This window comes from Oncorhynchus mykiss, chromosome 23 (genome assembly GCF_057628025.1).
Source record: "Oncorhynchus mykiss isolate SJ-2025 chromosome 23, ASM5762802v1, whole genome shotgun sequence".
Taxonomy (NCBI): Eukaryota; Metazoa; Chordata; class Actinopteri; order Salmoniformes; family Salmonidae; genus Oncorhynchus; species Oncorhynchus mykiss.
The window spans coordinates 64,542,717-64,569,546 of NC_143044.1; the positions used below are offsets into that span (position 1 = coordinate 64,542,717).

General features: G+C 44.8%; 1 protein-coding gene across 50 annotated transcripts in view; it reads left to right on the plus strand.

Moving 5' to 3' along the window:
- ank3b (ankyrin 3b) overlaps positions 1-26,830 on the plus strand; it is a 294,436-nt gene that overhangs the window by 209,911 nt on the left and 57,695 nt on the right. For 45 of the 50 annotated variants that reach the window (XM_090217947.1, XM_090217950.1, XM_090217933.1 and 42 more), the window contains 3 exons: positions 10,258-10,381; positions 18,952-19,054; positions 21,000-21,109. In XM_090217947.1, the coding sequence (XP_090074073.1) occupies positions 10,258-10,381; positions 18,952-19,054; positions 21,000-21,109 (337 nt within the window). The remainder of the gene's footprint in view (positions 1-10,257; positions 10,382-18,951; positions 19,055-20,999; positions 21,110-26,830) is intronic. The other 5 variants (XM_090217922.1, XM_090217951.1, XM_090217929.1 and 2 more) reach the window with 1 other exon arrangement.

The window sequence follows — 26,830 nt, forward strand, 5'->3', positions numbered from 1 at the left end:
TGCCGTTTGATTGGGGCTTCCGTCAGTCTCTCTTCCGGCTTTCACCCCCAGTCTAACGGTCAAGCAGAACGGGCCAATCAGACTATTGGTCGCATCTTACGCAGTCTTTCTTTTCGCAACCCTGCGTCTTGGTCAGAACAGCTCCCCTGGGCAGAATACGCCCACAACTCGCTTCCTTCGTCTGCGACCGGGCTATCTCCTTTTCAGAGTAGCCTCGGGTACCAGCCTCCGCTGTTCTCATCTCAGTTCGCCGAGTCCAGCGTCCCCTCCGCTCAGGCTTTTGTCCAACGTTGCGAGCGCACCTGGAAGAGGGTCAGGTCTGCACTTTGCCGTTATAGGACGCAGACTGTGAGGGCTGCTAATAAGCGTAGAACTAAGAGTCCTAGATATTGTCGCGGTCAGAGAGTTTGGCTCTCCACTCAGAACCTTCCCCTTAAGACGGCTTCTCGCAAGTTGACCCCGCGGTTCATTGGTCCGTTCCGTATTTCTCGGGTCATTAATCCTGTCGCAGTTCGACTTCTTCTTCCGCGATACCTTCGTCGCGTCCACCCGGTCTTCCATGTCTCCTGTATCAAGCCCGTTCTTCGTGCCCCCGCTCGTCTTCCCCCCCCCCCCCCCCCCCATCCTTGTCGAGGGCGCACCCATCTACAGGGTCCGCAGGATTTTGGACATGCGTCCTCGGGGCCGTGGTCACCAGTACCTCGTAGATTGGGAGGGGTACGGTCCTGAGGAGAGGAGTTGGGTTCCCTCTCGGGACGTGCTGGACCGTGCGCTGATCGAGGATTTCCTCCGTTGCCGCCAGGTTTCCTCCTCGAGTGCGCCAGGAGGCGCTCGGTGAGTGGGGGGGTACTGTCATGTATTGTCATGTTGTGTCTTTCTGTCCTTTCCTTTCACCCTGTCTCCCTCTGCTGGTCGTATTAGGTTACCTTTTCTCCCCCGCTTTCCCCCAGCTGTTCCTTGTCTCCTCCTAACTACCCATTCACCCCGTTTCCCACCTGTTCCCTTTTTCCCTCTGATTAGGTCCCTATATCTCTCTCTGTTTCTGCTCCTGTCTTTGTCGGATTCTTGTTTGTTGTGTTTCATGCCTGAACCAGACTATCGTCATGTTTGCTGTAACCTTGTCCTGTCCTGTCGGAATCTGCCGGTCTGTCTGAACCTACCTATGTTTGGTTATTAAAGAAGCTCTGTTAAGTTAATTCGCTTTTGGGTCCTCATTCACTCACCGTGACAATACCACTGTCCTGACTCTACAGCTGACTGTCCCAGTCTCACTACCATACCACTGTCCTGACTCTACAGCTGACTGTCTCACTACCATACCACTGTCCTGACTCTACAGCTGACTCTCCAGCTGACTGTCCCAGTCTCACTACCATACCACTGTCCTGACTCTACAGCTGACTGTCCAGCTGACTGTCCCAGTCTCACTACCATACCACTGTCCTGACTCTACAGCTGACTGTCTCACTACCAAACCACTGTCCTGACTCTACAGCTGACTGTCCAGCTGACTGTCCCAGTCTCACTACCATTCCATTGTCCTGACTCTACAGCTGACTGTCCTAGTCTCACTACCATACCACTGTCCTGACTCTACAGCTGACTGTCCCAGTCTCACTACCATACCACTGTCCTGACTCTACAGCTGACTGTCCAGCTGACTGTCCCAGTCTCACTACCATACCACTGTCCTTGATCTACACCTGACTGTCTCACTACCATACCACTGTCTTGACTCTAGAGCTGACTGTCCCAGTCTCACTACCATTCCATTGTCCTGACTCTACACCTGACTGTCTCACTACCATACCACTGTCCTGACTATACAGCTGACTGTCCCAGTCTCACTACCATGCCACTGTCCTGACTCTACAGCTAACTGTCCCAGTCTCACTACCATAACACTGCCCTGACTCTACAGCTGACTGTCCCAGTCTCACTACCATTCCACTGTCCTGACTCTACAGCTGACTGTTCAGCTGACTGTCCCAGTCTCACTACCATGCCACTGTCCCAGTCTCACTACCATTCCATTGTCCTGACTCTACAGCTGACTGTCCTAGTCTCACTACCATACCACTGTCCTGACTCTACACCTGACTGTCTCACTACCATACCACTGTCTTGACTCTATAGCTGACTGTCCCAGTCTCACTACCATTCCATTGTCCTGACTCTACACGTGACTGTCTCACGACCATACCACTGTCCTGACTCTACAGCTGACTGTCCCAGTCTCACTACCATGCCACTGTCCTGACTCTACAGCTGACTGTCCCAGTCTCACTACCATAACACTGTCCTGACTCTACAGCTGACTGTCCAGCTGACTGTCCCAGTCTCACTACCATGCCACTCTCCCAGTCCCACTACCATGCCACTGTCCTGACTCTACAGCTGACTGTCCCAGTCTCACTACCATGCCACTGTCCCAGTCTCACTACCATGCCACTGTCCTGACTCTACAGCTGACTGTCCAGCTGACTGTCCCAGTCTCACTACCATGCCACTCTCCCAGTCCCACTACCATGCCACTGTCCTGACTCTACAGCTGACTGTCCCAGTCTCCCTACCATACCACTGTCCCAGTCCCACTACCATGCCACTGTCCTAGGTTTGGAACCGCTTAAGGGAACACAACCCAAGACTGGAAAACAACTACATTATTTGAGGAACCCGAACCGAAAACCAAAGTGATCGATACTATTCCTCAGCAGCGCAACTTTGGTTGGGGGGGGGGCATAATCCAGTCGGATAAACACTCCAAACAGCCTCCCCTACCGCTCGAAGGCGTCCGCATGGTCCTCAAGCACACCCTGTTATGTATCACATTCCAATGATACAGCTGTTCCCGAACAGAACCGTTATTCTGAAAGGAACCGGTTGATCAAGTTCTTTTACATTCTGGACATTTTGTTCCAATACCACAAAAAATGGCAACAAACCACGTTACTGTAGTCTACTGACAACAAACCACGTTACTGTAGTCTACTGACAACAAACCATGTTACTGTAGTCTACTGACAACAAACCACGTTACTGTAGTCTACTAACAACAAACCACGTTACTGTAGTCTACTGACAACAAACCACGTTACTGTAGTCTACTGACAACAAACCACGTTACTGTAGTCTACTGACAACAAACCACGTTACTGTAGTCTACTGACAACAAACCACGTTACTGTAGTCTACTGACAACAAACCACGTTACTGTAGTCTACTGACAACAAACCACGTTACTGTAGTCTACTGACAACAAACCACGTTACTGTAGTCTACTGACAACAAACCACGTTACTGTAGTCTACTGACAACAAACCACATTACTGTAGTCTACTGACAACAAACCACGTTACTGTAGAATACTGACCACGTTACTGTAGTCTACTGACCACGTTACTGTAGTCTATTGACCACGTTACATAGGTTTCTGTAGTCTACTGACCACGTTACATAGGTTACTGTAGTCTACTGACTGTAATCTACTGACCACGTTACATATGTTACTGTAGTCTACTGACCATGTTACATAGGTTACTGTAGTCTAATGACCACATTACATAGGTTACTGTAGTTTACTGACCACGTTACTCTAGTCTACTGACCACATTACATAGGTTACTGTATTCTACTGACCACGTTACATAGGTTACTGTAGTCTACTGACCACGTTACTGTAGTCTACTGACCACGTTACATAGGTTACTGTAGTCTACTGACCACGTTACATAGGTTATTGTAGTCTACTGACCATGTTACTCTAGTCTACTGACCACATTACATAGGTTACTGTAGTCTACTGACCACGTTACTGTAGTCTACTGACCACGTTACTGTAGTCTACTGACCACGTTACTCTAGTCTACTGACCACGTTACATAGGTTACTGTAGTGTACTGACCACGTTACTGTAGTCTGCTGACCACATTACATAGGTTACTGTATTCTACTGACCACATGACATACAGTGCCTTGCGAAAGTATTCGGCCCCCTTGAACTTTGCGACCTTTTGCCACATTTCAGGCTTCAAACATAAAGATATAAAACTGTATTTTTTTGTGAAGAATCAACAACAACTAGGACACAATCATGAAGTGGAACGACATTTATTGGATATTTCAAACTTTTTTAACAAATCAAAAACTGAAAAATTGGGCGTGCAAAATTATTCAGCCCCTTTACTTTCAGTGCAGCAAACTCTCTCCAGAAGTTCAGTGAGGATCTCTGAATTATCCAATGTTGACCTAAATGACTAATGATGATAAATACAATCCACCTGTGTGTAATCAAGTCTCTGTATAAATGCACCTGCACTGTGATAGTCTCAGAAGATAGTCTCATGAAGAACAAGGAACACACCAGGCAGGTCCGAGATACTGCTGGGAAGAAGTTTAAAGCCGGATTTGGATACAAAAATATTTCCCAAGCTTTAAACATCCCAAGGAGCACTGTGCAAGCGATAATATTGAAATGGAAGGAGTATCAGACCACTGCAAATCTACCAAGACCTGGCCGTCCCTCTAAACTTTCAGCTCATACAAGGAGAAGACTGATCAGAGATGCAGCCAAGAGGCCCATGATCACTCTGGATGAACTGCAGAGATCTACAGCTGAGGTGGGAGACTCTGTCCATAGGACAACAATCAGTCGTATATTGCACAATCTGGCCTTTATGGAAGAGTGGCAAGAAGAAAGCCATTTCTTAAAGATATCCATAAAAAGTGTTGTTTAAAGTTTGCCACAAGCCACCTGGGAGACACACCAAACATGTGGAAGAAGGTGCTCTTGTCAGATGAAACCAAAATTGAACTTTTTGGCAACAATGCAAAACGTTATGTTTGGCGTAAAAGCAACACAGCTGAACACACCATCCCCACTGTCAAACATGGTGGTGGCAGCATCATGGTTTGGGCCTGCTTTTCTTCAGCAGGGACAGGGAAGATGGTTAAAATTGATGGGAAGATGGATGGAGCCAAATACAGGACCATTCTGGAAGAGAACCTGATGGAGTCTGCAAAAGACCTGAGACTGGGACGGAGATTTGTCTTCCAACAAGACAATGATCCGAAACATAAAGCAAAATCTACAATGGAATGGTTCAAAAATAAACATATCCAGGTGTTAGAATGGCCAAGTCAAAGTCCAGACCTGAATCCAATCGAGAATCTGTGGAAAGAACTGAAAACTGCTGTTCACAAATGCTCTCCATCCAACCTCACTGAGCTCGAGCTGTTTTGCAAGGAGGAATGGGAAAAAATGTCAGTCTCTCGATGTGCAAAACTGATAGAGACATACCCCAAGCGACTTACAGCTGTAATCGCAGCAAAAGGTGGCGCTACAAAGTATTAACTTAAGGGGGCTGAATAATTTTGCACGCCCAATTTTTCAGTTTTTGATTTGTTAAAAAAGTTTGAAATATCCAATAAATGTCGTTCCACTTCATGATTGTGTCCCACTTGTTGTTGATTCTTCACAAAAAAATACAGTTTCATATCTTTATGTTTGAAGCCTGAAATGTGGCAAAAGGTCGCAAAGTTCAAGGGGGCCGAATACTTTCGCAAGGCACTGTAGGTTACTGTAGTCTACTGACCACGTTACATAGGTTACTGTAGTCTACTGACTGTAATATACTGACCATGTTACATAGGTTACTGTAGTCTACTGACCACGTTACATAGGTTACTGTAATCTACTGACCACGTTACATAGGTTACTGTAGTCCACTGACCACGTTACATAGGTTACTGTAATCTACTGACCACGTTACATATGTTACTGTAGTCCACTGACCACGTTACATAGGTTACTGTAGTCTACTGACTGTAATATACTGACCATGTTACATAGGTTACTGTAGTCCACTGACCACGTTACATAGGTTACTGTAGTCCACTGACCACGTTACATAGGTTACTGTAGTCTACTGACTGTAATATACTGACCATGTTACATAGGTTACTGTAGTCTACTGACCACGTTACATACGTTACTGTAGTCTACTGACTGTAATATACTGACCACGTTACATAGGTTACTGTAGTCTACTGACCACGTTACATAGGTTACTGTAGTCTGCTGACCACGTTACTGTAGAATACTGACCACGTTACTGTAGTCTACTGACCATGTTACTGTAGACTACTGACCACGTTACATAGGTTACTGTAGTCTACTGACTGTAATGTACTGACCACGTTACATATTTTACTGTAGTCTACTGACTGTAATCTACTGACCACGTTACATAGGTTACTGTAGTCTACTGACCACGTTACTGTAGAATACTGACCACGTTACTGTAGACTACTGACCACGTTACATAGGTTATTGTAGTCTACTGACCATGTTACTCTAGTCTACTGACCACGTTACATAGGTTACTGTAGTCTACTGACCACGTTACTGTAGTCTACTGACCACGTTACTGTAGTCTACTGACCACGTTACTCTTGTCTACTGACCACGTTACATAGGTTACTGTAGTGTACTGACCACGTTACTGTAGTCTACTGACCACATTACATAGGTTACTGTATTCTACTGACCACATGACATAGGTTACTGTAGTCTACTGACCACGTTACATAGGTTACTGTAGTCTACTGACCATGTTACATAGGTTACTGTAGTCTACTGACCACGTTACTATAGTCTACTGACCACGTTACATAGGTTACTGTAGTCTACTGACTGTAATGTACTGACCACGTTACATAGGTTACTGTAGTCTACTGACCACGTTACTGTAGTCTACTGACCACATTACATAGGTTACTGTAGTCTACTGACCACGTTACTGTAGTCTACTGACCACATTACATAGGTTACTGTAGTCTACTGACCACGTTACTGTAGTCTACTGACCACATTACATAGGTTACTGTAGTCTACTGACTGTAATATACTGACCACATTACATAGGTTACTGTAGTCTACTGACCACATTACATAGGTTACTGTAGTCTACTGACCACGTTACATAGGTTACTGTAGTCTACTGACCACGTTACATAGTTTACTGTAGTCTACTGACCACGTTATATAGTTTACTGTAGTCTACTGACCACATTACTGTAGTCTACTGACCACGTTACATAGGTTACTGTAGACTACTGACCACGTTACATAGTTTACTGTAGTCTACTGACCACGTTATATAGTTTACTGTAGTCTACTGACCACGTTACTGTAGTCTACTGACCACGTTACATAGGTTACTGTAGACTACTGACCACGTTACATAGGTTACTGTAGTCTACTGACCACGTTATATAGTTTACTGTAGTCTACTGACCACGTTACATAGGTTACTGTAGTCTACTGACCACATTACATAGGTTACTGTAGTCTACTGACCATGTTACTCTAGTCTGACCACATTACATAGGTTACTGTAGTCTACTGACCACGTTACATAGGTTACTGTAGTCTACTGACCACGTTACTGTAGTCTGCCTACCACGTTACTGTAGACTACTGACCACGTTACTCTAGTCTACTGACCACGTTACATAGGTTACTGTAGTCTACTGACCACGTTACTGTAGTCTACTGACCACATTACATAGGTTACTGTAGTCTACTGACCACGTTACATAGGTTACTGTAGTCTACTGACCATGTTACTCTAGTCTACTGACCATGTTACATAGGTTACTGTAGTCTTCTGACCACGTTACATAAGTTACTGTATTCTATTGACCACGTTACTGTAGACTACTGACCACGTTACATAGGTACCCCCTCAGGTCTGGGGACAGACATGGCTAGATTTCCTGGCGGTGGGTCTTGTCCTGGTCCTGGATCCTCAGTCCTGTCCTGGTCTGATCTAGTCCTGTCCTGCACCCTCAGTCCTGTGCTGGTCTGATCTAGTCCTGTCCTGGTCTGATCCAGTCCTTTCCTGGTCTGATCTAGTCCTGTCCAGGACCGTCAGTCCTGTCCTGATCTGGTCCTGTCCTGGTCTGATCTTGTCCTGTCCTGGTCTGATCTGGTCCTGTCCTGGTCTGATCTAGTCTTGGCCTGGTTTGATCTGGTCCTGGTCTGATCTACTCCTGTCCTGGTCTGATCCAGTCCTTTCCTGGTCTGATCTAGTCCTGTCCTGGACCGTCAGTCCTGTCCCGGTCTGATCTAGTCCTGTCCCGGTCTGATCTAGTCCTGTCCCGGTCTGATCTAGTCCTGTCCTGATCTGGTCCTGTCCTGGTCTGATCTGGTCCTGTCCTGGTCTGATCTAGTCCTGTCCTGGTCTGATGTAGTCCTGTCCTGGTCTGATCTAGTCCTGTCCTGGTCTGATCTAGTCCTGTCCTGGACCCTCAGTCCTGTCCTGGTCTGATCTAGTCCTTTCCTGGTCTGATCTAGTCCTGTCCTGGACCCTCAGTCCTGTCCTGGTCTGATCTAGTCCTGTCCTGGTCTGAGTAGTTGTTCTGGTGTGATTAGGACAGAGAGGGTGGAGTAGGTGTTCTGGTGTGATTAGGACAGAGAGTGGAGGGAGGGAGAGAGGAGGGGTGGCAGGAGAGAGGGAGAGAGAGGGGAGGGGGAGAGAGGGAGAGAGGGGAGGGGGGGTAATACTTGAATGGACATTCTTGTGAGGAATGTCACCAGATGAGGTCTGTCAAATTTTGTTGTGTGTTTCTGCAGTTAGAGAGGGCAGGGAAGGAGAGGGAGAGGGAGAGGAGAGGGGGAGGAGAGGGAGAGGAGGGGAAGGAGAGGGAGAGGGGAGGGGGAGGAGAGGTTGAGGGAGGAGGGGGAGGAGAGGGGGAGGGGAGGAGAGGGGAGAGGAGAGGAGAGGGAGAGGAGGGGAGGAGAGGGAGAGGAGAGGGAGGAGAGGGAGAGGAGAGGGAGAGATGCATGGGGAGGTTGGCGGAACAGGGGAGGAGGGGTGAGGTTGGAGGAATGGGGGAAGGGTTGCTGTAGATCAGCAGGGGGGCGATGAACTCTGCTTTATCTCCGGTGGAATGCTGTTCTCCCCTCGCTGGATGGTAGCTGGCTGGTTGATGTGAACTTGCTCTAGTTTCTACGTTGTAACGCCTCCTTTCTTCTGCGTCATCTTTCTCTAACGTCCATTAACACTCTGCATCGTGACTCCCCTGGACGGCTAACTCTACAAACCTACCCATCATAGCTGCAATATTGGTTTCTAACTTTAGAATGGGTGTTGTTGTTTTTTTAAAGTTGAACACGTTGTTTTCACTGCTTAAACCATTGCTTTGTAGTCAGTGACTAAACAAGTGTAGTGTGAGTAACTGAGTAGCCACGTGGCGGATGTGTCCTGTCAGCTGTGTGTCCCTTGGCAGAGCAGAGCAGGGGATAGGACAGTGGAACAGGCCTTCAGGCTTCTGTTGATCTGCTAAAACAGCCTGTCTGCTCTGTAGACACTCCTACAGGACCTGCTTTCAGGGGTTAGAGCATGGCTGTTCCAGTTAGGACAGCAGAGAGAGAGGACTGGACTAGAGGAATGTAGGGGGAGGGGCTGTCTAACTAACTGGAGAGAGAGGACTGGACTAGAGGACTGTAGGGGGAGGGGGCTGTCTAACTAACTGGAGAGGAGGACTGTGACTTGTAGACTGTCTAACTAACTGGAGAGAGAGGACTGGACTAGAGGACTGTAGGGGGAGGGGGCTGTCTAACTAACTGGAGAGGAGGACTGTGACTTGTAGACTGTCTAACTAACTGGAGAGAGAGGACTGGACTAGAGGACTGTAGGGGGAGGGGGCTGTCTAACTAACTGGAGAGAGAGGACTGTGACTTGTAGACTGTCTAACTAACTGGAGAGAGAGGACTGGACTAGAGGACTGTCTAACTAACTGGAGAGAGAGGACGGGACTAGAGGACTGTCTAACTAACTGGAGATAGAGGACTGGACTAGAGGACTTTCTAACTAACTGGAGAGAGAGGACTGGACTAGAGGACTGTCTAACTAACTGGAGAGAGAGGACTGGGCTAGAGGACTGTCTAACTAACTGGAGAGAGAGGACTGGACTAGAGGACTGTCTAACTAACTGGAGAGAGAGGACTGGGCTAGAGGACTGTCTAACTAACTGGAGTGAGGGGACTGTGAGCTGTGGACTGTCTAACTAACTGGAGTGAGGGGACTGTGAGCTGTGGACTGTCTAACTAACTGAAGTGAGGGGACTGTGAGCTGTGGACTGTCTAACTAACTGGAGTGAGGGGACTGTGAGCTGTGGACTGTCTAACTAACTGGAGTGAGGGGACTGTGAGCTGTGGACTGTCTAACTAACTGGTTGCTGTTATGTCAGGTGAGGATGCGATGACAGGCGACACGGATAAGTACCTGGGACCCCAGGACCTGAGAGAGCTGGGAGACGACTCTCTGCCCCAGGAGGGTTACATGGGCTTTAGCATTGGAGCACGCAGCGCCAGGTACCACACCCACTACCCACTACACTCTGACATGCTGTGGTACTGTGTATAATAATGTATAATGGGTTTGATATGGACCATCCATATCTGTAGATATGTTCCTAAGGTACATCCAGTTGATCATGTGATACAGGATAGGACAATGTACATCGTTTTCCAGACAACCCTAACCCTATCACAATCAACACTGATTTCTTAGTAAGAGCAGGGCAGCAATCACTTATCTAATAACGTTCATGTAGGAAATATGACCTAGAATTACTTCTGTTCTGCCTCTGGTTCAGTAACAGGAAGGTTCAGTAACCCCAGAAAGGAAGGTTCAGTAACCCCAGAAAGGAAGGTTCAGTAACCCCAGAAAGGAAGGTTCAGTAACCCCAGAAAGGAAGGTTCAGTAACCCCAGAAAGGAAGGTTCAGTAACCCCAGAAAGGAAGGTTCAGTAACCCCAGAAAGGAAGATTCAGTAACCCCAGAAAGGAAGGTTCAGTAACCCCAGAAAGGAAGGTTCAGTAACCCCAGTTATCACTTCCAGTTGAAAGGAAGGTTCAGTAACCCCCGAAAGGAAGGTTCAGTAACCCCAGTTATCACTTCCAGTTGAAAGGAAGGTTTAGTAACCCCAGTTATCACTTCCAGTAACAGGAAGGTTCAGTAACCCCAGAAAGGAAGGTTCAGTAACACCAGAAAGGAAGGTTCAGTAACCCCAGTTATCACTTCCAGTTGAAAGGAAGGTTCAGTAACCCCAGAAAGGAAGGTTCAGTAACCCCAGAAAGGAAGGTTCATTAACTCCAGAAAGGAAGGTTCAGTAACCCCAGTTATCACTTCTAGTTGAAAGGAAGGTTTAATAACCCCAGTTATCACTTCCAGTTGAAAGCAAGGTTCAGTAACCCCAGTTATCACTTCCAGTTGAAAGGAAGGTTCAATAACCCCAGTTATCACTTCCAGTTGAAAGGAAGGTTCAGTAACCCCAGTTATCACTTCCAGTTGAAAGGAAGGTTCAATAACCCCAGTTATCACTTCCAGTTGAAAGGAAGGTTCAATAACCCCAGTTATCACTTCCAGTTGAAAGGAAGGTTCAATAACCCCAGTTATCACTTCCAGTTGAAAGGAAGGTTCAGTAACCCCAGTTATCACTTCCAGTTGAAAGGAAGGTTCAGTAACCCCAGTTATCACTTCCAGTTGAAAGGAAGGTTCAATAACCCCAGTTATCACTTCCAGTTGAAAGGAAGGTTCAGTAACCCCAGTTATCACTTCCAGTTGAAAGGAAGGTTCAATAACCCCAGTTATCACTTCCAGTTGAAAGCAAGGTTCAATAACCCCAGTTATCACTTCCAGTTGAAAGGAAGGTTCAATAACCCCAGTTATCACTTCCAGTTGAAAGCAAGGTTCAATAACCCCAGTTATCACTTCCAGTTGAAAGCAAGGTTCAATAACCCCAGTTATCACTTCCAGTTGAAAGCAAGGTTCAATAACCCCAGTTATCACTTCCAGTTGAAAGGAAGGTTCAATAACCCCAGTTATCACTTCCAGTTGAAAGCAAGGTTCAATAACCCCAGTTATCACTTCCAGTTGAAAGGAAGGTTCAATAACCCCAGTTATCACTTCCAGTTGAAAGCAAGGTTCAATAACCCCAGTTATCACTTCCAGTTGAAAGGAAGGTTCAGTAACCCCAGTTTCAGAGAGCATCAGTGTTTAACATCAGTGTTTAACACAACTCAGAGCATCAGCCCAGGTCCATTACAACCACAATGCATTTCTGCTTTGTCCTCTCACATTTGTTGCTTTCAATATCTTCTGTTTTGTACTTTTCCCCCATTTCAAACTCGTACCTCGTCCCATAGCCCTAAGGTCTGCAGGTAAGATGGGATGACATTTTTCCAGATGTCAAACTTTACTTCCTAGATCCCCAGCCAACCATCACAACTACATCAATCACTGTGTTGTGATGTCTCATTGATTTGTTGTACTCCATCATACTGAATGGACAGTTTGCTCATGATGCTTTTAACTATGTCCTTTCATTTGACTTCCAATGACTTGTGATGTATCAGTATTGTGTCTTTCTGCGGTCATGCTGCCTCTGCTTGGTTCAGTCTGTATCAGTATTGTGTCTGGTGGATGTAGTCTTTCTGCGGTCATGCTGCCTCTGCTTGGTTCAGTCTGTATCAGTATTGTGTCTGTTGGATGTAGTCTTTCTGTGGTCATGCTGCCTCTGCTTGGTTCAGTCTGTATCAGTATTGTGTCTGGTGGATGTAGTCTTTCTGTGGTCATGCTGCCTCTGCTTGGTTCAGTCTATCAGTATTGTGTCTGGTGGATGTAGTCTTTCTGCGGTCATGCTGCCTCTGCTTGGTTCAGTCTATCAGTATTGTGTCTGGTGGATGTAGTCTTTCTGCAGTCATGCTGCCTCTGCTTGGTTCAGTCTGTATCAGTATTGTGTCTGGTGGATGTAGTCTTTCTGTGGTCATGCTGCCTCTGCTTGGTTCAGTCTGTATCAGTATTGTGTCTGGTGGATGTAGTCTTTCTGCAGTCATGCTGCCTCTGCTTGGTTCAGTCTATCAGAATTGTGTCTGGTGGATGTAGTCTTTCTGCAATCATGATGCCTCTGCTTGGTTCAGTCTATCAGTATTGTGTCTGTTGGATGTAGTCTTTCTGTGGTCATGATGCCTCTGCTTGGTTCAGTCTATCAGTATTGTGTCTGGTGGATGTAGTCTTTCTGCGGTCATGCTGCCTCTGCTTGGTTCAGTCTGTTCAGTTGAGATGCTGCATCCCTTTGGTTTGGACTGATTCTTTATCTAACTTGAAGGGATTTGTGTTAATGTGACCATCTCTACCAAAGTAGAGACCACGGCACAGTGTCTTTAGACAGTATTCACACCCTTTGACTGTTTCCACGTGTTGTTTTGTTACAGCCTGAATTTACATTAAGTTTTTGTGTCGTCGGTGAGTGGATAAACCGCCTCTACCATCCGTTCTATTGGCCAACGTGCAATAACTGGAGAATAAACTGGATGATCTATGATCGAGATATCGTACCAACGGGACATTAAAAACTATAATATCTAATGTTTCACCGAGTCGAGGCTAAACGCCGACACAGAGAATATAGAGCTGGCCGGGTTATCTGTGCATCAGCAGGACATAGCAGCTACGCCTGGTAAGACGAGGGTTGGAGGTGTGTGTCTATTTGTCAATAACAGCTGGTGCGCGATGTCTAATATTAAATAAGTTTTGAGGTATTGCTCACCTGAGGTAGAATACCTTATGATAAGCTGTAGACCACACTATTTACCAAGAGAGTTCTCATCTGTACTATTCGTAGCAGTCTATTTACCACCACAAATCCGTGCTGGCACTAAGCGCACACTCAACAAGCTGTATAAGGCCATAAGCAAACAAGAAAATGCTCATCCAGAAGCGGCGCTCCTAGTGGCCGGGGACTTTAATACAGGAAAACTTAAATCAGTTTTACCAAATCTGGCAAATCTGACCATAATTATATCCTCCTGATTCTTGCTTATCAGCAAAAACTAAAGCAGGAAGTACCAGTGACTCACTCAATACGGAAGTGGCCAGATGACGCGGATGCTACGCTACAGGACTGTTTGGACTGGAATATGTTCCAGGATTCATCCAATGGCATTGAGGAGTACACCACCTCAGTCACCGGCTTCATCAATAAGTGAATCGACGACGTCGTCCCCACAGTGACCGTACGTACATACCCCAACCAGAAGCCAGGGATTACAGGCAACATCCACACCGAGCTAAAGGCTAGAGATGCCGCTTTCAAGCAGCAGGACACTAATCCGGACGCTTATAAGAAATCCCGCTATGCCATCAGATGAACCATAAATCAGGCAAAGCGTCAATACAAGAATAAGATTGAATCCTACTACACCGGCTCTGACGCTCGTCGGATGTGGCAGGGCTTGCAAACTATTACGGACTACAAAGGGAAACCCAGCTGCGAGCTGCCAAGTAACGCGAGTCTACCAGATGAGCTAACTGCCTTTTATGCTTGCTTCGAGGCAAGCAACACTGATGCATGCATGAGAGCACCAGCTGTCTCCGTAACCGATGTAAGCAAGACCTTTAAACAGGTCAACATTCCCAAGGCCGCTGGGACAGAAGGATTACCAGGACGTGTACTCAGAGCATACGCAGACCAACTGGCAAGTGTTTTCCCTGACCGAGTCTGTAATACAGACATGTTTCAAGAACACCACCATAGTCCCTGTGCCCAAGGAAGCGAAGGTAACCTTCCTAAATGACTACCGCTCCGTAGCACTCACGTTGGTAGTCATGAAATGCTTTGAAAGGCTGGTCATGGCTCACATCAACACCATCATCCCAGACACCCTGGACCCACTCCAATTCACATACCACCCCAACAGATCCACAGATGACGCAATCTCAATCGCACTCCACACTGCCCTTTCCCACCTGGACAAAAGGAACACCTATGCGAGAATGCTGTTCATTGACTACAGCTCAGCGTTCAACACCACAGTGCCCATGACGCTTATCACTAAGCTGGGACTAAACACCATCCCCCTGCAACTGGATCCTAGACTTCCTGACGGGCTGCCCCCAGGTGGTGAGGGTAGGTAGCAACACATCTGCCACACTGATCCTCAACACTGGGGCCCCTCAGGGGTGCGTCCTCAGTCCCCTCCTGTACTCCCTGTTCACCCACAACTGCGTGGCCAAGCACGACTCCAACATCGTCATTACGTTTGCTGACAACACAAGAGTGGTAGACCTGATCACTGACAACGATGAGACAGCCTATAGGGAGGAGGTCAGAGACCTGGCAATATGGTGCCAGGACAACAGCCTCTCCCTCAATATGAGCAGGACAAAGGAGCTGATTATAGGACTATAGGAAAAGGAGGGCCGAAAAGGCCCCCATTAACATCAACGGGGCTGAAGTGGAGCGGGTCGAGAGTTTCAAGTTCCTTGGTGTCCTCATCACCAACGAACTATCATGGTCCAAACACACCAAGACAGTCGTGAGGAGGGAACGACAACAGTATTTGATTTTGACTTTTTCCACTTTTTGTTACGTTACAGCAATATATATAAAATAAAAATAAAAACTTATTTACATAAGTATTCAGACCCTTTGCTATGAGACTCAAAATTGAGCTCAGGTGCATCCTGTTTCCATTGATCATCCTTGAGATGTTTCTACAACTTGATTGGAGTCCTCCTGTTGAAAATTAAATTAATTGGACATGATTTGAACAGGCACACATCTGTCTATATAAGGTCCCACTGTTGACAGTGCATGCCAGAACAAAGCCATGAGGTCGAAAGAATTGTCCGTAGAGCTCCGAGACAGGATTGTGTCGAGGCACAGATCTGGGGAAGGGTACCAACAAATGTCTGCCACATTGAAGGACCCCCGGAACACAGTGGCTTCCATCATTCTTAAATGGAAGAAGTTTGGAACCGCCAAGACTCTTCCTAGAGCTTGCCACCCGGCCAAACTGAGCAATCGGGGGAAAAGGACCTTGGTCAGGGAGGTGACCAAGAACCTGATTGCCACTCTGACAGAGCTCCAGAGTTCCTTTGTGGAGATGGGAGAACATTCCAGAAGGAAAACCATCTCTGCAGCACTCCACCAATCAGACCTTTATTGTGGAGTGGCCAGACGGAAGCCACATAACAGTTTGCCTATAGGACTCTCAGACCATGAGAAACAAGATTCTGTGGTCTGATGAAACCAATATTGAACTCTTTGGCCTGAATGCCAAGCATCACGTCTGGAGGAAACATGACAACATCCCTACGGTGAAGCATGGTGTTGGCAGCATCATGTCTGGAGGAAAAATGACAACATCCCTACAGTGAAGCATGGTTTTGGCAGCATCATGTCTGGAGGAAACATGACAACATCCCTACGGTGAAGCATGGTGTTGGCAGCATCATGTCTGGAGGAAACATGACAACATCCCTACGGTGAAGCATGGTGTTGGCAGCATCATGTCTGGAGGAAACATGACAACATCCCTACGGTGAAGCATGGTGTTGGCAGCATCATGCTTTGGGGATGTTTTTCAGCGGCAGGAACTGAGAGACTAGTCAGTATCGAGGGAAAGATGAACAGAGCAAAGTACAGAGAGATCCTTGATGAAAACCTGCTCCAGAGCGCTCAGGACCTCAGACTGGGGTGAAGGTTCCAAGACAAAGCAGGAGTGACTTCGGGACAAGTCTCTGAATGTCCTTGAGTGGCTAAGCCAGAGTCCGGACTTGAACCTGATCGAACATCTCTGGAGAGACCTGAAAATAGTTGTGCAGTGACATTCCCCATCCAACCTGACAGAGCTTGAGAGGATCTGCAGAGAGGAATGGGAGAAACTCCCCAAATACAGGTGTGCCAAGATTTCAGCATACCCACGAAGACTTGAGGCAGTAATCGCTGCAAAAGGTGCTTCAACAAAGTACTGAGTAAAGGGTCTGAATACTTATGTAAATATGATATTTCAGTTTTGTATTTTTCATGAATTTGCTAAAATTTCTGAAAGCCTGTTTTTGCTTTGTCATTATGGGGTACTGTGTGTAGATTGATGAGTGGAAAAAACAATGTAATCCATTTTTGAATAAGGCTGTAATGTATTAAAATGTCGAGAAAGTCAAGTGGTCTGAATACTTTCCGAATGCCCTGTGTATGTAGTAGTGTTTTATTTTTCATAAATTCAATTTACATTTTTCTTACACTTTAACATTCAAGTATTTTGTGTAAAGTGTTGACAAAATTACACTTAAATCCACATTAATCCCACTTTGTAACACAACAAAATGTGGAAAATGTCAAGGGGTGTGAATATCTTCTGACTGCACAGTAACTTGTTGCTTGCTAGCTATTCTGTTGACAGTTTTACAAGAAGACGTGGTAGCTAACTAGCTTGTTAATTGTTGATAAACAAATGAGTGAATGTGCTAGAAAGCTAAACAGCTAGCTAGTTGATAGGTGTGGCTAGCTAAACAGCTACCTAGCTAGCTAGTTGACTGCTGTGGCTAGCTAAACAGCTACCTAGCTGACTGCTGTGGCTAGCTAAACAGCTACCTAGCTAGCTAGTTGATAGCTGTGGCTAGCTAAACAGCTACCTAGCTAGCTAGTTGATAGCTGTGGCTAGCTAAACAGCTACCTAGCTAGCTAGTTGACTGCTGTGGCTAGCTAAACAGCTACCAAGCTAGCTAGTTGATAGCTGTGGCTAGCGAAATAGCTACCTAGCTAGCTAGTTGACTGCTGTGGCTAGCAAAACAGCTACCTCGCTAGCCAGTTGATAGCTGTGGCTAGCTAAACAGCTACCTAGCTAGCTAGTTGACTGCTGTTTCTAGCAAAATAGCTACCTCGCTAGCTAGTTGACTGCTGTGGCAAGACAAAAAGGACTCGTTTTGAAAATTGGATTATTTATCCTTGAGGCTTTAAAAGTGTTTTCCTGTTATTATGAGCATTGAAAGCAACTGGGAAATGTCCATGGCAGGTATTGTTGTCATTTTAGCTTGTTACATAACTTCTGAGTGATAGGAAGCAGGAGCAACACCACCAATCAGCATGCACCACTGTGCACATGCCCGTCATTACTATGACAACTAGTGTAATCTAGCCATGTCAGCAAATGACTGCTGTCTGAACACACACATCTGATTTGGTCGCTTGTAACTTGCTGTTTGCACAGGGATGGACAGGGATGGCAGTAGAGATGGCCATTAAGCTAGAACGCTAGTGACATTTTTGTATTTTCAAATATCCCATAGCCCAGATTTTGTACCCGGGTTAGTACTAGCCGTCTACTAGCCCAGCTGGCCAGTGCCCAAAACCCTTAAATTCCACGTTAGCGCTGTCCATGTAAAACAGGCGTTGGTCCCAGTCCCTTTATCTAGCGCTAGTTATCAGACATAGCTCATACATCATCATTGTGTTTTACCTGAGTTTGCTACTTCATTCAAACCTTTTCTTCATCTAGACCATAGACCTGCTGTATGTCATTTTACACACCATCACATACCATACATCTAAAATCCCCATACCTCTACCATACATCTATAATCACCATACCTCTACCATACATCTATAATCACCATACCTCTACCATACATCTATAATCCCCATACCTCTACCATACATCTATAATCCCCATTCCTCTACCATACATCTATAATCCCCATATCTCTACCATACATCTATAATCCCTATACCTCTACCATACATCTATAATCCCCATACCTCTACCATACATCTATAATCCCCATACCTCTACCATACATCTAAAATCCCCATACCTCTACCATACATCTATAATCCCATACAGCTACCATACATCTATAATCCCCATACCTCTACCATACATCTATAATCCCATACATTTATAATCCCCATACCTCTGATGTCCAGTCAGTGGTTCATTCTGTGCTGTGGGTTATATTTATATTGTATAGAGGTTAGTTGCATGTTGTAATGAGTTGTCTTTCTGTTCACCACACCCTCTCATCACCCCCCTGCCTGCCTGCCCCGCCACCCCCTGCCTGTTGTTGCTGTGGTAACTTGGTACTGCTGTAAACAACAGTCTGCGGTCCTTCAGTTCGGATAGGTCCAACACCCTGAACAGGACCTCTTACACCAGAGACAGCATGATGATCGAAGAGATACTGGCTCCTACCAAGGATATGGTACAACCTGTCTGTCTCTGTCTCTGTCTCTGTCTCTGTCTGTCTGTCTGTCTGTCTGTCTGTATCTTCTTCCTCTCCTCCCTCTCTCACCCTCCTCCCAACTCAAATACATGTTTCTTCTCTCCTGCTGCATCAAGGTGTCTGTAAAGACATGTCCTTCATAACTGAGCCTCAGAATAATACTGTTGTATTCTTAGTTGACCTTCAAGATGCAGCAAATGGGATTAGCATCTGCTGCTGGATATGTTCTGATAGTTCTATTAGAATAGTTCTAGGTTCTACTAGTTCTATTACTATAGTTATATGTTCTACTAGTTCTATTATAATAGTTCTAGGTTCTACTAGTTCTATTAGAATAGTTCTAGGTTCTACAAGTTACGTTAGAATGGTTATAGTTTCTACCAGTTCTATTAGAATGGTTCTAGGTTCTACTAGTTCTATTAGAATGGTTCTAGGTTCTACTAGTTATATTAGAATAGTTCTAGGTTCTGCTAGTTCTATTAGAATAGTTCTACTAGTTCTATTAGAATAGATCTAGGTTCTACTAGTTCTATTAGAATAGTTCTAGGTTCTACTAGTTATATTAGAATAGTTCTAGGTTCTACTAGTTCTATTAGAATGGTTATAGGTTCTACTAGGTCTATTAGAATAGTTCTAGGTTCTACTAGATATTTTAGAATGGTTATAGGTTCTACTAGTTCTATTATAATAGTTATTGGTTCTACTAGTTATATTAGAATGGTTCTAGGCTCTACTAGTTCTATTAGAATAATTATAGGTTCTACTAGTTCTATTAGAATAGTTCTAGGTTCTACTAGTTATATTATAATGGTTCTAGGTTCTACTAGTTATATTAGAATAGTTCTAGGTTCTACTCACAAAACTGCTGGTTTTCATCTAGTTTGAGTTATTATATGAAAACTCACGAAGCTTCTTATTTATATTCGTGTCAGTGTTCTTGTGTTCCACAATGCTTTATTGCAATGCTTTTATCACTGCTAAATTGTCGGACTCTGTCTGTCGGACTCTGTATGTCGGACTCTGTATGTCGGACTCTGTATGTCTGTTTGATTCTGTATGTATGTCTGACTGACTCTGTCTGTCTGTCTGTCTGTTTGGTTCTCTGTCAGACTCTCTGTCTTACTCTCTGACTCTGTCTGTCTGTCTGTCTGTTTGGGTCTCTGTCTGACTCTCTGTCTGTTTGGTTCTCTGTCAGACTCTCTGTCTGACTCTCTGACTCTGTCTGTCTGTCTGTCTGTCTGTCTGTCTGTCTCTGTCTGTCTGTCTGGGTCTCTGTCCATCTGAGTCTCTGTCTGTCTGGGTCTCTGTCTGTCTGTCTGACTCTCTGTCTGACTCTCTGTCTGTCTGTCTGTCTGACTCTGTCTGACTGTATGTCTGTCTCTGTCTGCTTCTCTGTCTGACTCTCTGTCTGTCTGTCTGTCTGTCTGTCTGTCTGTCTGTCTGTCTGTCTGTCTCTCTGTCTCTCTGTCTGACTGTCTCTCTGTCTGACTGTCTGTCTGTCTGACTCTCTGTCTGACTCTCTGTCTGACTCTCTGTCTGTCTCTCTGTCTGTCTGTCTGTCTGTCTGTCTGTCTGTCTGTCTGTCCGACTCTCTGTCTGACTCTGTCTGTCTGTCCGACTCTCTGTCTGACTCTCTGTCTGACTGTCTGTCGGACTGTCTGTCTGTCTCTCTTTCTGACTGTCTCTCCGTCTGACTGTCTGTCTTGTCTGTCTGTCTGTCTGTCTGACTCTCTGTCTGACTCTCTGTCTGACTCTCTGTCTGTCTGTCTGTCTGTCTGTCTGTCTGTCTGTCTGTCTGTCTGTCTGTCTGTCTGTCTGTCTGACTCTCTGTCTGACTCTCTGTCTGACTGTCTGTCTGTCTGTCTGTCTCTCTGTCTGCTTCTCTGTCTGACTCTCTGTCTGCTTCTCTGTCTGTCTCCTTCAGAACCTGGCGTTGGCCAGCAGAGACTGTGACTCTGACTCTCAGAGACACTACAGCTGGACTGCTGACACCTTGGACAACATCAACATGGTCTCCAGCCCCATACACTCTGGGTAAGTAGACAGTAGACCATTCAGTAGACTACCTCTATACCCTCTGGGTAAGATACAGACTGACTCTATATCTACAGTAGAACATCTCTATACACCCTGGGTAAGATACATACTGACTCTATATCTACAGTAGAACATCTCTATACACTATAGATAGAGACTCTACAGTAGAACAGTCCTATAGACTCTGGGTAAGATACAGACTGACTCTATAGATACAGACTCTACAGTTGAACAGTCCTATAGACTCTGGGTAAGATACAGACTGTACAGTAGAACAGTCCTATAGACTCTGGGTAAGATACAGACTGGCTCTATAGATGCAGACTGACTCTATAGATACAGACTCTACAGTAGAACAGTCCTGTAGACTCTGGGTAAGATACAGACTGACTCTATAGGTACAGACTCTACAGTAGAACAGTCCTATAGACTGGATAAGATACAGACTGACTCTATAGATACAGACTCTACAGTAGAACTGTCCTATAGACTCTGGATAAGATACAGACTGACTCTATAGATACTGTCTCTACAGTAGAACAGTCCTATAGACTCTGGGTAAGATACAGACTCTACAGTAGAACAGTCCTATAGACTCTGGGTAAGATACAGACTGACTTTATAGATACAGACTCTACAGTAGAACAGTCCTATAGACTCTGGGTAAGATACAGACTCTACAGTAGAACAGTCCTAAAGACTCTGGATAAGATACAGACTGACTCTATAGATACTGTCTCTACAGTAGAACAGTCCTATAGACTCTGGGTAAGATACAGACTCTACAGTAGAACAGTCCTATAGACTCTGGGTAAGATACAGACTGACTTTATAGATACAGACTCTACAGTAGAACAGTCCTATAGACTCTGGGTAAGATACAGACTGACTCTATAGATACAGACTCTACAGTAGAACAGTCCTATAGACTCTGGGTAAGATACAGACTGACTCTATAGATACAGACTCTACAGTAGAACAGTCCTATAGACTCTGGGTGAGATACAGACTCTACAGTAGAACAGTCCTATAGACTCTGGGTAAGATACAGACTCTACAGTAGAACAGTCCTATAGACTCTGGGTAAGATACAGACTCTACAGTAGAACAGTCCTATAGACTCTGGGTAAGATACAGACTGACTCAATAGATACAGACTCTACAGTAGAACAGTCCTATAGACTCTGGGTAAGATACAGACTCTACAGTAGAACAGTCCTATAGACTCTGGGTAAGATACAGACTCTACAGTAGAACAGTCCTATAGACTCTGGGTAAGATACAGACTGACTCTATAGATACAGACTCTACAGTAGAACAGTCCTATAGACTCTGGGTAAGATACAGACTGACTCTATAGATACATACTCTACAGTAGAACAGTCCTATAGACTCTGGGTAAGATACAGACTGACTCTATAGATACAGACTCTACAGTAGAACAGTCCTGTAGACTCTGGGTAAGATACAGACTGACTCTATAGATAATGTCTCTACAGTAGAACAGTCATATAGACTCTGGGTAAGATACAGACTCTACAGTAGAACAGTCCTATAGACTCTGGGTGAGATACAGACTCTACAGTAGAACAGTCCTATAGACTCTGGGTAAGATACAGGCTGACTCTATAGATACAGACTCTACAGTAGAACAGTCCTGTAGACTCTGGGTAAGATACAGACTGACTCTATAGATACTGTCTCTACAGTAGAACAGTCCTATAGACTCTGGGTAAGATACAGACTCTACAGTAGAACAGTCCTATAGACTCTGAGTAAGATACAGACTCTACAGTAGAACAGTCCTATAGACTCTGGGTGAGATACAGACTCTACAGTAGAACAGTCCTATAGACTCTGGGTAAGATACAGACTCTACAGTAGAACAGTCCTGTAGACTCTGGGTAAGATACAGACTCTACAGTAGAACAGTCCTATATACTCTGGGTAAGATACAGACTGACTCTATAGATACAGACTCTACAGTAGAACAGTCCTATAGACTCTGGGTGAGATACAGACTCTACAGTAGAACAGTCCTATAGACTCTGGGTAAGATACAGACTCTACAGTAGAACAGTCCTATAGACTCTGGATAAGATACAGACTCTACAGTAGAACAGTCCTATAGACCCTGGTTAAGATACAGACTGACTCTATAGATACAGACTCTACAGTAGAACAGTCCTGTAGACTCTGGGTAAGATACAGACTGACTCTATAGGTACAGACTCTACAGTAGAACAGTCCTATAGACTGGATAAGATACAGACTGACTCTATAGATACAGACTCTACAGTAGAACCGTCCAATATAGACTCTGGATAAGATACAGACTGACTCTATAGATACTGTCTCTACAGTAGAACAGTCCTATAGATTCTGGGTAAGATACAGACTGACTTTATAGATACAGACTCTACAGTAGAACAGTCCTATAGACTCTGGGTAAGATACAGACTCTACAGTAGAACAGTCCTAAAGACTCTGGATAAGATACAGACTGACTCTATAGATACTGTCTCTACAGTAGAACAGTCCTATAGACTCTGGGAAAGATACAGACTCTACAGTAGAACAGTCCTATAGACTCTGGGTAAGATACAGACTGACTTTATAGATACAGACTCTACAGTAGAACAGTCCTATAGACTCTGGGTAAGATACAGACTGACTCTATAGATACAGACTCTACAGTAGAACAGTCCTATAGGCTCTGGGTAAGATACAGACTGACTCTATAGATACAGACTCTACAGTAGAACAGTCCTATAGACTCTGGGTGAGATACAGACTCTACAGTAGAACAGTCCTATAGACTCTGGGTAAGATACAGACTCTACAGTAGAACAGTCCTATAGACTCTGGGTAAGATACAGACTCTACAGTAGAACAGTCCTATAGACTCTGGGTAAGATACAGACTGACTTTATAGATACAGACTCTACAGTAGAACAGTCCTATAGACTCTGGGTGAGATACAGACTCTACAGTAGAACAGTCCTATAGACTCTGGGTAAGATACAGACTCTACAGTAGAACAGTCCTATAGACTCTGGGTAAGATACAGACTCTACAGTAGAACAGTCCTATAGACTCTGGGTAAGATACAGACTGACTCTATAGATACAGACTCTACAGTAGAACAGTCCTATAGACTCTGGGTAAGATACAGACTGACTCTATAGATACAGACTCCACAGTAGAACAGTCCTATAGACTCTGGGTAAGATACAGACTGACTCTATAGATACAGACTCTACAGTAGAACAGTCCTGTAGACTCTGGGTAAGATACAGACTGACTCTATAGATAATGTCTCTACAGTAGAACAGTCATATAGACTCTGGGTAAGATACAGACTCTACAGTAGAACAGTCCTATAGACTCTGGGTGAGATACAGACTCTACAGTAGAACAGTCCTATAGACTCTGGGTGAGATACAGACTCTACAGTAGAACAGTCCTGTAGACTCTGGGTAAGATACAGACTCTACAGTAGAACAGTCCTATAGACTCTGGGTAAGATACAGACTGACTCTATAGATACAGACTCTACAGTAGAACAGTCCTGTAGACTCTGGGTAAGATACAGACTCTACAGTAGAACAGTCCTGTAGACTCTGGGTAAGATACAGACTCTACAGTAGAACAGTCCTATAGACTCTGGGTAAGATACAGGCTGACTCTATAGATACAGACTCTACAGTAGAACAGTCCTGTAGACTCTGGGTAAGATACAGACTGACTCTATAGATACTGTCTCTACAGTAGAACAGTCCTATAGACTCTGGGTAAGATACAGACTCTACAGTAGAACAGTCCTATAGACTCTGAGTAAGATACAGACTCTACAGTAGAACAGTCCTATAGACTCTGGGTGAGATACAGACTCTACAGTAGAACAGTCCTATAGACTCTGGGTAAGATACAGACTCTACAGTAGAACAGTCCTGTAGACTCTGGGTAAGATACAGACTCTACAGTAGAACAGTCCTATATACTCTGGGTAAGATACAGACTGACTCTATAGATACAGACTCTACAGTAGAACAGTCCTGTAGACTCTGGGTAAGATACAGACTCTACAGTAGAACAGTCCTTTAGACTCTGGGTAAGATACAGACTCTACAGTAGAACAGTCCTATAGACTCTGGGTAAGATACAGACTGACTCTATAGATACAGACTCTACAGTAGAACAGTCCTATAGACTCTGGGTAAGATACAGACTGACTCTATAGATACAGACTCTACAGTAGAACAGTCCTGTAGACTCTGGGTAAGATACAGACTGACTCTATAGATAATGTCTCTACAGTAGAACAGTCATATAGACTCTGGGTAAGATACAGACTCTACAGTAGAACAGTCCTATAGACTCTGGGTGAGATACAGACTCTACAGTAGAACAGTCCTATAGACTCTGGGTGAGATACAGACTCTACAGTAGAACAGTCCTGTAGACTCTGGGTAAGATACAGACTCTACAGTAGAACAGTCCTATAGACTCTGGGTAAGATACAGACTGACTCTATAGATACAGACTCTACAGTAGAACAGTCCTGTAGACTCTGGGTAAGATACAGACTCTACAGTAGAACAGTCCTGTAGACTCTGGGTAAGATACAGACTCTACAGTAGAACAGTCCTATAGACTCTGGGTAAGATACAGACTGACTCTATAGATACTGTCTCTACAGTAGAACAGTCCTATAGACTCTGGGTAAGATACAGACTCTACAGTAGAACAGTCCTATAGACTCTGAGTAAGATACAGACTCTACAGTAGAACAGTCCTATAGACTCTGGGTGAGATACAGACTCTACAGTAGAACAGTCCTATAGACTCTGGGTAAGATACAGACTCTACAGTAGAACAGTCCTGTAGACTCTGGGTAAGATACAGACTCTACAGTAGAACAGTCCTATATACTCTGGGTAAGATACAGACTGACTCTATAGATACAGACTCTACAGTAGAACAGTCCTGTAGACTCTGGGTAAGATACAGACTCTACAGTAGAACAGTCCTTTAGACTCTGGGTAAGATACAGACTCTACAGTAGAACAGTCCTATAGACTCTGGGTAAGATACAGACTGACTCTATAGATACAGACTCTACAGTAGAACAGTCCTATAGACTCTGGGTAAGATACAGACTGACTCTATAGATACAGACTCCACAGTAGAACAGTCCTATAGACTCTGGGTAAGATACAGACTGACTCTATAGATACAGACTCTACAGTAGAACAGTCCTGTAGACTCTGGGTAAGATACAGACTGACTCTATAGATAATGTCTCTACAGTAGAACAGTCATATAGACTCTGGGTAAGATACAGACTCTACAGTAGAACAGTCCTATAGACTCTGGGTGAGATACAGACTCTACAGTAGAACAGTCCTATAGACTCTGGGTGAGATACAGACTCTACAGTAGAACAGTCCTGTAGACTCTGGGTAAGATACAGACTCTACAGTAGAACAGTCCTATAGACTCTGGGTAAGATACAGACTGACTCTATAGATACAGACTCTACAGTAGAACAGTCCTGTAGACTCTGGGTAAGATACAGACTCTACAGTAGAACAGTCCTGTAGACTCTGGGTAAGATACAGACTCTACAGTAGAACAGTCCTATAGACTCTGGGTAAGATACAGGCTGACTCTATAGATACAGACTCTACAGTAGAACAGTCCTGTAGACTCTGG